This window comes from Achroia grisella, unplaced genomic scaffold (assembly GCF_030625045.1).
Source record: "Achroia grisella isolate CSIRO2021 unplaced genomic scaffold, CSIRO_AGI_Agris_v1 utg1248, whole genome shotgun sequence".
Lineage (NCBI taxonomy): Eukaryota > Metazoa > Arthropoda > Insecta > Lepidoptera > Pyralidae > Achroia > Achroia grisella.
This window is the reverse complement of record NW_026712607.1, coordinates 485,784-500,355: the sequence shown is the minus strand read 5'-3', so window position 1 is coordinate 500,355 and position 14,572 is coordinate 485,784. Positions and strand designations below refer to the sequence as shown.

The 14,572-nt window shown below is 34.5% G+C and overlaps 1 protein-coding gene across 1 annotated transcript; it reads right to left on the bottom strand.

The window, feature by feature from the left end:
* Nucleotides 1-62: 62 nt before the first annotated feature.
* On the bottom strand, nucleotides 63-14,296 carry LOC131854925 (myogenesis-regulating glycosidase-like). Its single transcript, XM_059206107.1, has 9 exons — nucleotides 14,274-14,296; nucleotides 10,040-10,159; nucleotides 8,945-9,154; nucleotides 6,786-7,446; nucleotides 6,059-6,251; nucleotides 5,621-5,730; nucleotides 4,949-5,204; nucleotides 4,007-4,163; nucleotides 63-367 (listed from the first exon to the last, which is right to left on the bottom strand). The coding sequence occupies exons 1-9, from the start codon at nucleotides 14,290-14,292 to the stop codon at nucleotides 174-176; spliced, it is 1,920 nt and encodes a 639-aa protein (XP_059062090.1). The 5' UTR covers nucleotides 14,293-14,296; the 3' UTR covers nucleotides 63-173.
* Between the last annotated feature and the right edge of the window lie 276 nt (nucleotides 14,297-14,572).

Here is a 14,572-nt window from a genome sequence, read left to right as displayed (position 1 = left end):
TATGGTCACGGCACTGACGACAGCAAAATGCCACGGTAGCAGCGATACACCACCCTCTTCGGCCAGTAGTCGTCCTTCATGAAGGTAGACAGCATGTTGGTGGGGACCCGGGCCACGAATGCTTTGAAGCTCGCGTTGTGACTCCCAGCAGCGTCACCCTCAATGTCTGGTTACTATGGAGCCTCGTCGCGCACGAAGTAGGGCAGCGTGTGCAGGGGCGCGGGCAGGTCGCGCAGCCACTGCGGCCCGTGGATGGCGGCGGCGGAGCCCTGCGGCCGCCACGCGCCCGCCGGCAGGTACACGTCCCGCGTGCGAGCCCCGCGCTCCAGCACAGGAGCCACCAAGATACGCTCCCCCACCATGAATTCTACGCACATACGAGGGGGGAAGGGGATTGTTTTTTTTTTTTATATTTAAATACATTTTTCCACAGACATATTCGTCCAGGTTTTTTAATTTATGAATATTATTATATTTATTTAATTTCCATTTTTATACAACTCCACGGATTTACAATGGCCAACAGTGACACCGAGGCAGATAAGATGAGAAACCAGCTGGCCAATTAGTCCATCGTGACAAATACACCAAATATTTTATTTTTTTATTTATATTATTATATATTATTACGATGGTTTCCAGGGGGAACCGCATGAAGGTCAACCTGAAATGGTATATTGCTAGCAAATAAGATCGACAGTCCTCTAGAATAGAATAGAATAAAACGTGTTTTTTAGAATTACACGTAAGTGAATAATTCGATTTTCATTAAAAAAATATGAACCGTTCATTCTGCACTTACACTAGCTGTGCCCGCGATTTCGTTCGCGTGGTTATCAAACCTACACACTACGCAGCGCACGCAACGGAAGCACTTATATGTACAAATACAATAATGTTCCCCGTTTTTGCAATATTTTTCACTGATGCTTCGCGTCTATTGGTCGTAGCGTAATGTTATTTAGCTTAAAGCCTTGTCAAATGGATTATCCAACACAAAAATAATTTTTCAATTCGAACCAGTAGTTCCTGAGATTAGGTCATTCAGACAAACAAACTCTTCAGCTTTATAATATTAGTATAGGTTTAGCTGATTCGTATGAACAATCCAAGAGAGTATAAAAAATTGTAAAAATGTACTAAATATTGGAATTATTATGAATTTTTAGAATAACGGAAAAAGTGTCCCTATATTTACTGTAAGATAGATATATAGATAGATATATCGTTTATTTGTTTGTTACTAGTCACACACATAACATGTTCATAAGAATATAAAAATACATAATACAACATAAGATTTATAAAATTGTGTTTTATGTGTGATCTGTAGCAATACAAAAAGGTCGAAGCTTTGGCAGCGTGGAACATTGTTCATGGCCCAAAACACTGATTTTCAGCTTCAACCCATTTGAGGGTACGTGAAAATAATAATTAAAATAAATATAAAATAAAAAGGAGCAATATTATTAGTGATTGTCTGTGTGGTGTGTTTATAATAAAAATAATGTAAATAGTTCAGAGTATAATTTGATATAATTTTAACTGAGTGGTAAGATATTTGGGATCAACAAAAAGAAAAAAAAAAAAGAAAATATTAATAAGAGTAACATAGAGAAATAAAAAACAATTTTTTTTTGTGGGGGTGCGAACCTTTCCCGGAGATTACAACCGCGTCCGCCAAGAAATTTCCGTGGAATGCCTAAAATTTGTTTTTTTAATAAATATTCTTTGTGATGTTTTTTAAAACTGTGTACGGTAGTCAGATGCCTAAATGGTGGCGGGATGTTGTTCCAACATTTTGTTGCTAGGTAGCGGAAGCTGCCAGTAAATGCCACAGTTCTGTGTACTTGAAATGATAATTTCGAACAAATGAATCTGCATCCATACATACGAGAAGAGAAATTTAGTTTTTTAAAGAGATAAACTGGCTGTTCACTTTTTATTACATCGAACAATAGACAAACCAGGTGTAACTGTCTTCGCGATTCCATATTTAAAATTGAAGCATTGTTTAAATAGGGACTAATATGGCTTCGAGGGGGAATATTAAAGCAAAAACGACAACATGCATTTTGCACTCTTTGAGTCAGGCGTTGAGTTCTAGCCAATAGTCGTGGTCCATACACAATGTCTCCATAATTAAGTTTGGATAGGATTAATGATTCGCATAGTGTAATACGAACTCTTTCCGATAATAAATTACGAATTTTATATAGGACCTTAAGGCGATAAAAACATTGTTGTACTACATTTAAAATATGCTTTTCAAATCGCAGCCGACTGTCAAAAATAATCCCCAAGTTTCGCGCTTCTTCAACTCGTTCTATACTCTGGTCCAGGATATTTACTGTAATATTTTTATTTATTATGTCAGTAATTTGTTTTTTTGATCCAAGAATCATATACTTTGTTTTGTTAGGATTAATAACCAATGCATTTTCTTGTGACCAGGCAGCAATTTTCTCCAAGTCTCTATTAAGTTTATGAGCAGCGTCAGTAATCGCAGCGGGTGTTCCAGAGATATAAATTTGTATGTCATCAGCGTAACAATGAAAATTACAATAGTTTATTGCATTTTCAATGTCAGCACAATAAATAATGAAAAGAAGTGGCCCAAGTATCGAACCCTGAGGTACTTTTCCACGGTCTACCAGCCATTTTCTCCGACACTGAGTAGGAACCATCCAGCTTTGTATTTTTACCGATTGGTATCGGTTGCTAAGGTAACTATGAAACCATCCCACAGAGTGCCGATCCAAACCATAATATGTCAGCTTTGAAAGCAAAAAGAGATTTACATTTAAACAATCAAAAGCGCGAGAGTAGTCGGTAAAGTCAAAATAGTACCATTACCAACATCTTGTGAAGCAAGAATATTATCTACAACATCCAGTAAAGCAGTGGTAGTGCTTTTACCTTTACGGAATCCCTGACTGATACTTTGGCAGGATGTTGTTTGTTTCAACGTATTTCAGCAACTGAGTATGAACGGCTTTCTCCAAGACTTTGGACAGAAAGGATAGTATACTTATAGGTCTGAGATCATTAAACTCGGCAGGATTATTAATTTTGGATAAAGGCCCTAAAGAATGCATGTTTCCATTGACTAGGAACTTTTGACGTAACAATAGATTTATTAATTATGTTGGTTATAATTGCTAGTGTACGAGGAAGAGTCAGTAGTATCATGTCTCTACTCACCCGATCACTACCCAATGCATTAGATTTTATTGCCGAGATATACCTAGCGACATCACTCTCTGACACCGGCTGCAATTGAAAAGTAGCTGTACCATACCTATGAAACTCAAAGTAAGTGAGTTTTGATAAAGACACATTATTTGGTCCAGGTACATTTAAAAAATGTGCATTAATGTTATCGGGGTTATTGAAGAAGAACGGTAGTATGTCACTTTTAGTGGAGTCCACGGAAATATTTTCCTTTAACTTTTTCCAGAAAATTTTACCATTACTTTGTTGAGAGTTTATATGATAATTATAGTAAGCTCGCTTTTTTGCCGATCAATACTACTGTGAACGAGATTTTTAAGGTCTTTATAATATCTATTATGTACCTCCAATCCTGTCCTCCTATACATTAACAGTGCTTTATTACGCAAGTCAATCATACGTCTGATGGTATCGGTTACCCATGGTAGTGAATGTTTGCCATTAATTTTAATCCTTTTTTCAGGAGCATGTCCATCAAAAAGGAATAGCAACATCGAGTTAAAAGTGTCGACCATCAAGTCGACACAAGGCAGGTTTTTTATGTTAATATATTCCCAATGTATAGAATTTAAATGTAGATTAAAATATTCAGGTTGATATCCTTGATGGGTCGAAGTATAAAATATTTAGTTGGCATTTTACACTTTTTTATTGTGAGCTCAAAATTAATCATCGCATGTCCTAAGGAACCTCTAATAAAATTGTTCGAAATACTGAGTAAGAGTAAACATTGAATTTTAATTTAATTATAGAAGTGATATAGAGTAGTTACCATCCCATATGTCATGTGCGGTGACGTCATCGGGCGCTATCCACCAGAGCGGCGCGTTGACTGGCGCGCCAGAACTCACTGCCTTCTCGCAAGCACGCATTATCTCATCCGCATACTGCTCATGCAGTTGTATGAACTTCTTGCTTATCTCAATAGTCTGCAATATCATAATAGTAATGTAATTTTAAATTGTTTGTGTAATCCAACTTTATATCTCATTTAAAGAATAACTTGAAATCATCAATCATTCCATATTTGAATAAACATAAAGAATAATTTGAGATTATATTCCACATTTGAATAGTTATAAACAATAATTGGAAATTATGTTCCATATTTGAATAGCTATAAAGAATAATTTGAAATCATATTCCACATTTGAATAGATATAAAGAATAATTTTAAACTATGTTCCACATTTGAATAGTTGTAAATAATAATTTGAAATTATATTCCACATTTGAATAGTTACAAAGAATAATTTGAAATTATATTCCAGATTTGAATAGTTGTAAAGAATAATTTGAAATCATATTCCACATTTGAATAGATATAAAGAATAATTTTAAACTATGTTCCACATTTGAATAGTTGTAAAGAATAATTTGAAATCATATTCCACATTTGAATAGATATAAAGAATAATTTTAAACTATGTTCCACATTTGAATAGTTGTAAATAATAATTTGAAATTATATTCCACATTTGAATAGTTATAAAGAATAATTTGAAATCATATTCCACATTTGATTAGTTATAAAGAATAATTTGAAATTATATTCCACATTTGAATAGTTACAAAGAATAATTTGAAATTATATTCCACATTTGAATAGATATAAAGAATAATTTTAAACTATGTTCCAAATTTGAATAGTTATAATGATTAATTTGAAATTATGTTTTTTTGTGGAAATATGAAGTATATTTTTAGAACTTACTTCGTTGTCAAAATCCCACGGCACGTATGAGAACTGCATACTCAACATGAACGTGTTTGCTTGGAGCCAACGGATGAACAACTCCTTAGTGGGAGGTTCATCGTACCCGTTCCCCCCTATCATGTCTGGTAACACGAAGGGATAGCCGTTTATGTTCATCTGCAGTAACGTCGTGATCAGCGTTGGTAGACCGTTCTCGAAGGTCCAGTAGGTATCTTTGTCAGTCATCCGGACGAAGATCGGGAGGTCTTGGGTTCTGGAAGTAATATTGGTATATTTACTAAACATGGTATTAGAGGATTTTACAGAGAGAGAGAGAGAGAGAGAGAGAGAGAGAGAGACGGCAATATAGAATAGGTATCTGTTAATGTAAATAAAGTCACTATCCTTATACATATGGTTTTTCAGTAGAATAATATTTTTCATATTTTTAGGAATATTCTTGAACAATTCACACAGCGCCATCTAGTTTCAAGCTAAGCAAAGCTTGTGACAACTGATAAAATACTTAGTTTTTTTATAAATACTTAATATACAAAGAAAACAAACAGACCTATATAAACAATCATACTCATGAATACAAATGTTTGTACCGTGCGAGGATCGAACCCACGACCATCAGAGCTTCAAATAATACATTGAAAGACGTGACGTGATGGATGTCGTACTTACCCATGACCTGATCTGACTTCTACCATAGGCCCGTACTTCGAGACAGCCCTAATGTACTCGGCCGTTATGATGCCTGGCTGATCTCTCTTATCGCCTTGTAGTACTGGAATCTGAAATGTAGACGTTGAAATTAGAGTTCAATATTGCTAAACTGATCTAGTAGTTATATATTTATTTATCTATTTTAGAAATATAAGTTGTGTCTACAAACTGTTAGCGCAGGCGGGTGCACTATCCATCCATTATAAAAAACGCCTAAGATAGTTAAGTTAGTAGTGTTATGAAGCAAGTCAGCTGTGGATTTGAGGGTGCGTTGAGCCAAAGACCCTAAAAACCATGTATAAAAACTTCATTTTCTCCTGAGTCAGCTTAGAAATTTTTGACCGAGAGGAAATAATTGACAAAAAAGGCCTCTGGCTCGCAAACTAAATATCTCACCTGTGGAGTCCAACTGGATTCACCGGCGTCAAATTTGAAGCTGTCGATACCGTACGAACTCCTCAGCAGGTCCAGTCTATCAGTGTACCACTTGCGAGCGTCTGGCTTTGTGAAATCTATATATGCCGTGGTAGTATCGTTGTCATTCCACCAGCTTGTCTCAACTGATCCGTATTCAGACATTATTAGGTACCTATGGATATAATTACATTAATAATTATCAATGTATACACAATCCTACAGATACCACCTAACAACCAACACAGATATAATAATAATAACCCTGGACAATTCAGGCAGCGCCATCTAGTGCCACGCTAAGAAAATGCTAGACCACCGAGCTCGTAATTAAAAAAATAAAGGTAGATAAAGGATTGAGTAGCTAAATGGATCACAATAAAAATATATTATTGTACCACACGATGTATTAACTAACTAACTAACTACTAGTAAAGTATATTTTAATTTAAAAATGAATCTGTTATTCTGTAATGATGTATTATCAAAAATAATTAAAAAAGATTATATTTAAGATCATTAAAAAATAATAGCGTATTAGAGCAGAGTTCTTGCCAGTTTTTCTTGGCTCGAAAGCATTCCAAACTGACAGTAGAATTCACATATCATAAGAGTCTATAATAGGCCTACATGAATAAAGACATTTTGATTTACACTTTTTCTCTAAAAGAGTGAACGAAGTCACGGCTATTCGTTTCATAAGACTTACCCTTTCTCCTTAGCTTCTGTATACCAAGGATCACAGTGTTTATTTACAAATGGATGCGTCCATATAGTCACTCTAAATCCTTTCTCTTTCAGTAAATCCACCGTATTCTTCATATTGGGGAACCGTTGCAGATCTACCGTCTGAGAGCCGTAACAGATCTCCCAAAGGTCATCTATCTCGAGTTGACTATTGGGGAAGCCATTGCTCTTGATTTCATCAGCAAACTTCAACACAACATCGTGGTTAATATTCCTCTTGTACCTCGCCCAAGTAGACCAAATGGGGTACTTGATCATCCTCTCATCAGGCACCCCTGATGGTTTCTTCAGGTATTTCTCAACAGCATACTCATGAGCTTTTCTAACATTTTCAAATATACCTATAGCATATGTCAGTTCATTTCGCTCTCTCTTAGTCGAATAAGGGGGTTTTATTTGTGCGAAAAAGCAGGCGGCATTCTTCTCCAAGTCATTTTGGTCGACGAACAGTGGTACCTTCCTGTCGAAATGGTAGAAAATACCATCAGAGCCGAGCCAGTAAGGTTCGGCCACTCCGCAATTATCTGCTTCTTTTGTTATGTAAGAATAGTTTGGGAGAATTAATCTCTCAATAGGCCAGTACTGACGCTTCTGTTGCGGACCACCGTACCAGTGTTTCGAGCCTGAAAATAAGATTTATAATGTTCTAATAGTAATAATACATAGAATATCTTCACGGCTGTTATACCACATAGGGTAGTCAGAGGTCTTGATAACTTTATCATTATTGTGAATGCTTCGACGTTTCTCTGAAGACAAAACTTGATATACCCACAATTCATGGAGTAATTATGGCATCTAACTTGACAATCAAGCATACCACTGTCACTTATATTGTTTACTCCGGCAATGGAAACAGCAATAACAAACAAAATTGGGTTTGTTATCGATGTATCTATCAACGAACCGTAAGTCAGATTTGAACTTACGACCTTTGGAATCGAAGTTGGATAGTAGTAAACCAAGGTAGGTCCTTCTTAGGGACAACGAAGAGAGACCATCATGAAGGTAAGGCCACAGTGAGCACGACTAAATAAGACATGTAAACCACTATAAACATAATATTAATATTTATTTTATTTGTATTCAAATATAATATATTATTTTATCTATTCATATCAACCAGAATTAATGAATAAAATAAATTAAAATTTATAAATAAAATTGTAACTTTGTGACATTTTTACCCAATGACTTCGCCACAACGCTTTCTGTTTATACATAAAGGTTAGCGAGTGCAGAATACCGTGTGAGCTCGATTTTAGTACAAGTTTTATTGTGCAATCTTCACATAGTATAAAACAAAGTCGCTCTCGCTTACTGTGAGTTTAGATCTTTCAAAAGACGGAACAGATTTTAATGCAGTTTTCAGCAATAGATAGAGTGATTGAAGAGGAAGATTTATATGTATATCCATCCATTCATACACAGAATATAGTATAGTATAGTACAGAAAAGCTGGGAAATTCTAAGGTTTGTAATGCATTCCGAAGAACCCGTGACGGTAAATAATACATAAATAAAAAAATCAGGTTGTTTCTCATTATAATATTGGTTTCTAGAATAGAATAGAATAGAAAATCATTTATTCAAATAAACTTAATTTAAACACTTTTGAATAGTCCACAATTTTTTTTAAATCTACCGCTTATTCGGAAAGCTGTCTCATCACAAGAAGAATAAGCATGAAACTTGTGTGTTGCTCTTTTAAACTTTTCTCACTTTTTACAAGTCGAAACGTGTGAATACAAACTACCAACCAGCACTAATTTATTTAGGCTCGAATATAAAACACAATAAGATTAAATCAGTCGTAGTGATAAGAGCAGACCAGTCCCTACAAGCAGCACTCGTTCACGAGTACGACGGATGAGCCAGCCATCACTGCGCTCATCACAAGAAGAATAAGCAAGAAACTTATGTGTTGCTCTTTTAAACAATCCTTGTAAGTTCACATTTTACAAGTCGAAACGTGTGAATACAAACTACCAACCAGCACTAATTTATTTAGGTTCAAATATGAAGACACAGTAAGATTAAATCAGTCGTAGTGATAAGAGCAGACCAGTCTCTACAAGCAGCACTCGTTCACGAGTATGACGGATGATCTAGTAATCTTACCAAGGTTGATGCAGTCTTCTAGCCGTGTGTTCTTCGGCGCCTCCCATGCTAACGAGAGCACATATCCCTTTCTATTCCCCTCGATTTTCTCCACACTCATCCTCAGGGTTGTATCATTTGAGAATTGGATCACAACGTCACCATTTTGCACCACATCCCTCGCTGGACCAGTGCGGCGTCCAATCACTGTTATCACTTCTTGTAAGTTATCTGTGAACATTTATACTTTTCTATACAACTATACGTATATATAAAATTGGAGTGTCTGCTTGTAATATTGAAATAACCGTTTTTTACTACATGAATGAATACGGTACATACACCAAAATATATTTTTTTACAATTTTTGTCAGTCTGTCTGTCTGTCTGTTTGTTCCAGCTAATCTCTGAAATGGTTGGACCGATTCCGACGGGACTTTTATTGACAGGTAGCTGATGTAATAAAGAGTAACTTAGGCTACTTATATTTTAGAAAAATATAATAATGTTGCAAAATTCCACGCAAAAGAAGTCGCGCGTACAGCTAGTATACAACTATATATGTAAATGGAAATAGCAAAAAGGGTAGTCGAAATCACAGAAGACCGTAGAGCTGGCAGCTACCTCGGACAAAGAATTAGCATAGCTATTCAATGGGGGAACGCTGCCAGTATGTTCGGAACCTTGCCTAAAGGGACTTCTTTTAATAACATATTTTAGTTATTACATTATATTTTGTACGGATTTTAGTTTTAGGTTAATAATATTACATTATAATACATCTAAATCATTATCATCATCATTTGCTTCTTCCTTATCCCATTTATTTGTGGTCAACGTAATATGTTTTTCTCTTCCATTTATCCCTGTTCGCTTACATCTCGTTATTTACTCCCTTTCTTATCATATCATATTTTACAAAGTCCGTCCATTTCTTTTCAGACTTCCTCTGCACTTATAACAATCCGCATTCATATGATCAGGAAACTGCCAAAGACTATACATACAACAATAAATATAGGTATCGTGCATGGAATCGAACCTGTAAACATGGTACTCTCCATAAGGCGGCGGAGGCTGGAAATTATATTGGTTACTGATATTGGTTGTACTTACTGCGTTGTAAGACGATGTTGAGACCTCCGTTCAGATTGTCTTCCAGTTTTGCCTTCAGTTCTGGCGTATTGATTATGTTTATATCAGTCGCTTCGACACATACTGAGAGCGCTGCTAGAACTAAAATAATTATGATGAAAAAGTGTTAGTATCGTATATTAGAATTTAATATAAACGTAAAAAAAAATTGGAGAAATTGGGTATTATCACCTATACTGCCCACTTTATTCAAAGTCGATAGTATAGGTTAATTCCGATTGTTTTTTTATATAACGATGGTGGCAAACAAACATACGACCCATCTGATGGTAAACGGTTACCGTAGACTTTGGACGCTTGAAACCTTAATATACCCTTCTAGAAAAAGCCAATGCTGTAATCTCTAGAGAAAACGTTGGCAGGTAGTTCATTCCACAATCTAAGTGTACGCAGTAGGAAGGTCCTCGGAAACCGCACTGTACGAGACTACTTAGGTTCCAGCGTGTAGGAAAGAATGCAATAAAAGGCAGCTGTAGGCATCATGCTGAATATGCGGATATAACCGCGGGTAAACACTAATCTAGAATTATCAGAATCGATTCATTAGTTACTCGTAAAATGTACTACCACTTTCATCATCTGCATCATCATCTGCTTCTTCCTTATGCCATTTATTTGGGGTCGGCGTAATATGTTTTTCGCTTCCATTCATCCCTGTTCGCAGTCATCGCGTTATTTACTTCCTTTCTTACCATATCATCTTTCACACAGTCCATCCATCTCTTTTTTGGCCTTCCTCTGCCCTTATAACCATCCACATTCATTTGTAACATCTTTCTTAAAATATTATCCTCGTTCCTACGCATTACATGTCCATACCATGATAGACGATTACTCTTCAACCTCTCTGACACCGGTGCCACTTTCATACTTCCTCTAATGTATTACCACTAGTAAAATGTACTACCACTTTGTAATTATTAAATGCAGTTCCAACGATATTATTACCGTTTTTGTCCCATTGTCCCACGCGTAATTGTATTCTAATCGGCAAGTTCAAGATATCAAACACTTAATAATGAAAATCCGTCATTGTCTTCTCACATGATAATTATGGATGTGTAACGAGTAACTTTGTTTGTATTTTACATAATCTTTGGAAGTTTTTGTAAATATGTGTTTGTATTTTATTCAGTAATGTAAAAAATACAATATAAACAACAAACGGAAAAAAAAGAGCAAATAAAATGTACATATAATTAAACTTAATTTACCATAATTAAAAAATAAACATAAAATAAACATTTTTTACATCCAACAATCGCACTGAAATGTCCAAATGTATGTCCTAGGTGAACATATAGCTGGTTTTCAACCAAAAATATATATATAAATATATATATTTGAAACTAATTATTTTGCTACTCGCTCCTCCTTCGCACGGGTGTACATGTATTATATATATAAACTTTCCTCTTGAATCACTCTATGTATAAAAAAAAACGATTCAAAATCCGTTGCGTAGTTTTAAATATTCAAGCATACATAGTGACGGAGAGACAGCGACAGCGACTTTGTTTTATACTATGTAATGAAGAATACGAGTTTCTTGTTAATTTTTTTCATCTCGAAAACATTCCGAACTAACGGTATATTTCACATATTATAAGAGTGTAATAGACCTACATGAATAAAGATATTTTGAATTTGAATTTCAAGTCAAACTTGAAACTACGGCTTATATTACGGTTTCTTAAGGGTCGGCAACACGCACGTGACACCCCTGGTGTTTCAGGCGTTTACCATCAGATGGGCCGTATGCTTGTTAGCCACCATTGTAATATAAAAAATCTTATATGACTATCATCACTATATTCATTTCTTTAAATAATATAAAAAGAAGTCCCTTCCATTGTCTGTTCGCTTATATCTTTTAAATTACGCAACGGATTTTAATGCCGTTTTTAGCAATAGATAGACTGATTCAAGAGTGAAGTGTGAAGCCAAGGCGAACTGCTAGTCACTAATATGTGTATCCTAGATCTTATTTAATATATTTTTTTTGTGTTTAAATTATATGTATCTGTATGTAGTAAAAAACCCGCATCTTAGGTTTTTTTTATGAGTAATGGGGGCTGCCTGAAAACCAGCGCTGTATAGGTGCACCTCACTAAGGTTGTGCTTATATCAGCAATAGCTGAGGCAGCTCCTATTGCCAACTTCCATGTTATTATTTATTTCTTGTTTTTTGTCTTATTGTAAATTGTACTATTTGTGTTATGTTGGCAATAAATCAATTATCTATGTATCTATCTATCTAATATAAACGTGAAAGTTTGTTAAGTTGATGTATAATATTACTCTTTCACGCAAACTACTGGACGGTTTCAAATGAAATTTCGTACACCGACAGATCATATCCCAGATTAAAACATGATCATTGTACATAGTATATCGCAAGTTACTACTAAAATATTATAAAGCGAGTTTGTTTCTTTAAACATGCTAGTATTTGAAACTGTCATTTGGATTTACGAAACCTTTGATTTAACAGCTACATTCTAGACGAAAATTATGAGTAAAAATAATGAAATTTAAGCTAAAATGAAGTAACACCTACTACGGTATGGGTTTTTTAATTAAACGGTGCAGAGGGTAGCAACTGAAAACACAGTCTATAAATAATCGAATAATATCACTTACTAATATTATCTGCGATAATACTGAATGTAGATATACTAATATGATGATTACTATAGATACATATAGATATATAGATATTAGATACCTTAACTAATTAACTGTGCAGATTTTTAAAAATAAATTTAAAAAAATACTCCTCTTCAGTCAGAAAACTGTGCCGTGATGTGTCTGCACTCCAAAAGCGGGGTAATGCAGGGTAATACTAGTGTCACCAGAATTTATGTTTATTTTATGTTTTCAGTGTGTAGTTTATTTATATATGGTAGTATGTCGTAAATGTTTGCTTTGTGTTGTCCGCCTGGATTTATGTATGTATGTGTATTATTATTATTATTTTATTATGTTTATTGTATATGAAGGAGTCCGCTGAAAACCAGTGTGGTGGCACCCCGTCACGACATATGCTGAGCGGAGACCTAGTTGGTACTCTAATTATTAATATAAAATGTAAATTAAATTTTAAAAATTATTTTCAGTATACCAAATAAACAATTTTCTTTCTTTCTTTCTAATAATATCTCTTTTCTTTTTACTCGACTTGTGAAAGTCAGAATGTCGGGTTGAAATTTTCACAGGTTTACAAGTTTAGTATGTATCGAAGTGTGTACCTATCTAGTTATGATTTCTGGGAATACTGGACTAAAAATAACAAATGACGTGTTGTTCTCACTCTTTGCCTTAGCTCAAAATGAGTTACTATAGATTTTTAAGTATCCTACGGGAAGTCTTTATTTATTTATTTATATACTCTTTATTGCACCAGGAAAATTACATTAATAGAGTAATTAAAATTAAAGGGTACAAAAGGCGGCCTTATTGCTTATGCAATCTCTTCCAGGTAACCTTTGGGTAGAGGAGAAAAACAAAAGGTGGGAGGTGGCACTAGAATAGAAGTGAAAAAAAAGATTAATAATAATAATGAATAACATAACATATTACATATATAAACAGTATACACCAATATATCTTTATCTCTTTATCTTTCCCTGATTAAGAGAATCTAAAATGTAGACCGGGGATGTAAGGTCTGGTGTACAAAATCTCATTAAAATTAGCCTGTACTGAATTTTACTTCTAATCTCTCCCTGACCAAGTCCTTGCATTTTTTTTTCTATATACAGACATTCGAACATTATAGTTATATTAAGAAGAATAAGAATAACATTTATTTCATAAAATATAACTAATCTCTCCCTACCAAACGTTCTTGCATTCTTTGTTTCTGTGTGTGTGTATATACAGACATTAAAATATTTCAGAATTGTCTAAATTATATTACGTTATATTATATTATATATTATCTTATCATCATCATCACTATACAGTATAAAGCAAAGTCGCTGTCGCTGTCTGTCCGTCTCTATGTATGCTTAAATCTTTAAAACTACGCAACAGATTTTGTAGCGATTTTTTTAATAAATAGAGTGATTCTAAAGGAACGTTTATATAATTATAAATAAAAATAATATATATAAATTTTATATATATAGCAAATGTATACTCATGCGAAGCCGCTAGCTAGTAGCTAGTATTAGTCTATTCGTCTACTTACGGAAGAGTAGAACAGCCATCCTGTCTCCCATCCACCGTTACACTGCTCCAATTCTGCTGCATCGTCGCTAATATATGTATTTACAAACAACATAATAGTATACTCTGTTACAATCTTACTTTAAGGTGACTGTACACTCGATATGGCTGTATAATATTTTTTATTTTTTTAAATCATTGGCTTCATCATTCAATCATAATCATCATTGTTTTATTTATTTTTATTGAGTTTTAGAGTCTAATTTAAAACTGTATATTTTGAAATAGTCAGTCATTTTTTTTGGCGTTTACTTGACTGCT

Bases quoted from the DNA above. Each gene is read 5' to 3' on its own strand.
- LOC131854925 (XM_059206107.1), bottom strand. The intron at 9,155-10,039 runs GTAAGTACAACC...AAATGTTCACAG, and splicing joins CAACATCGTCTTACAACGCA to ATAACTTACAAGAAGTGATA. The intron at 368-4,006 runs GTAACTACTCTA...GTATGTGCGTAG, and splicing joins CGCACATGACATATGGGATG to AATTCATGGTGGGGGAGCGT.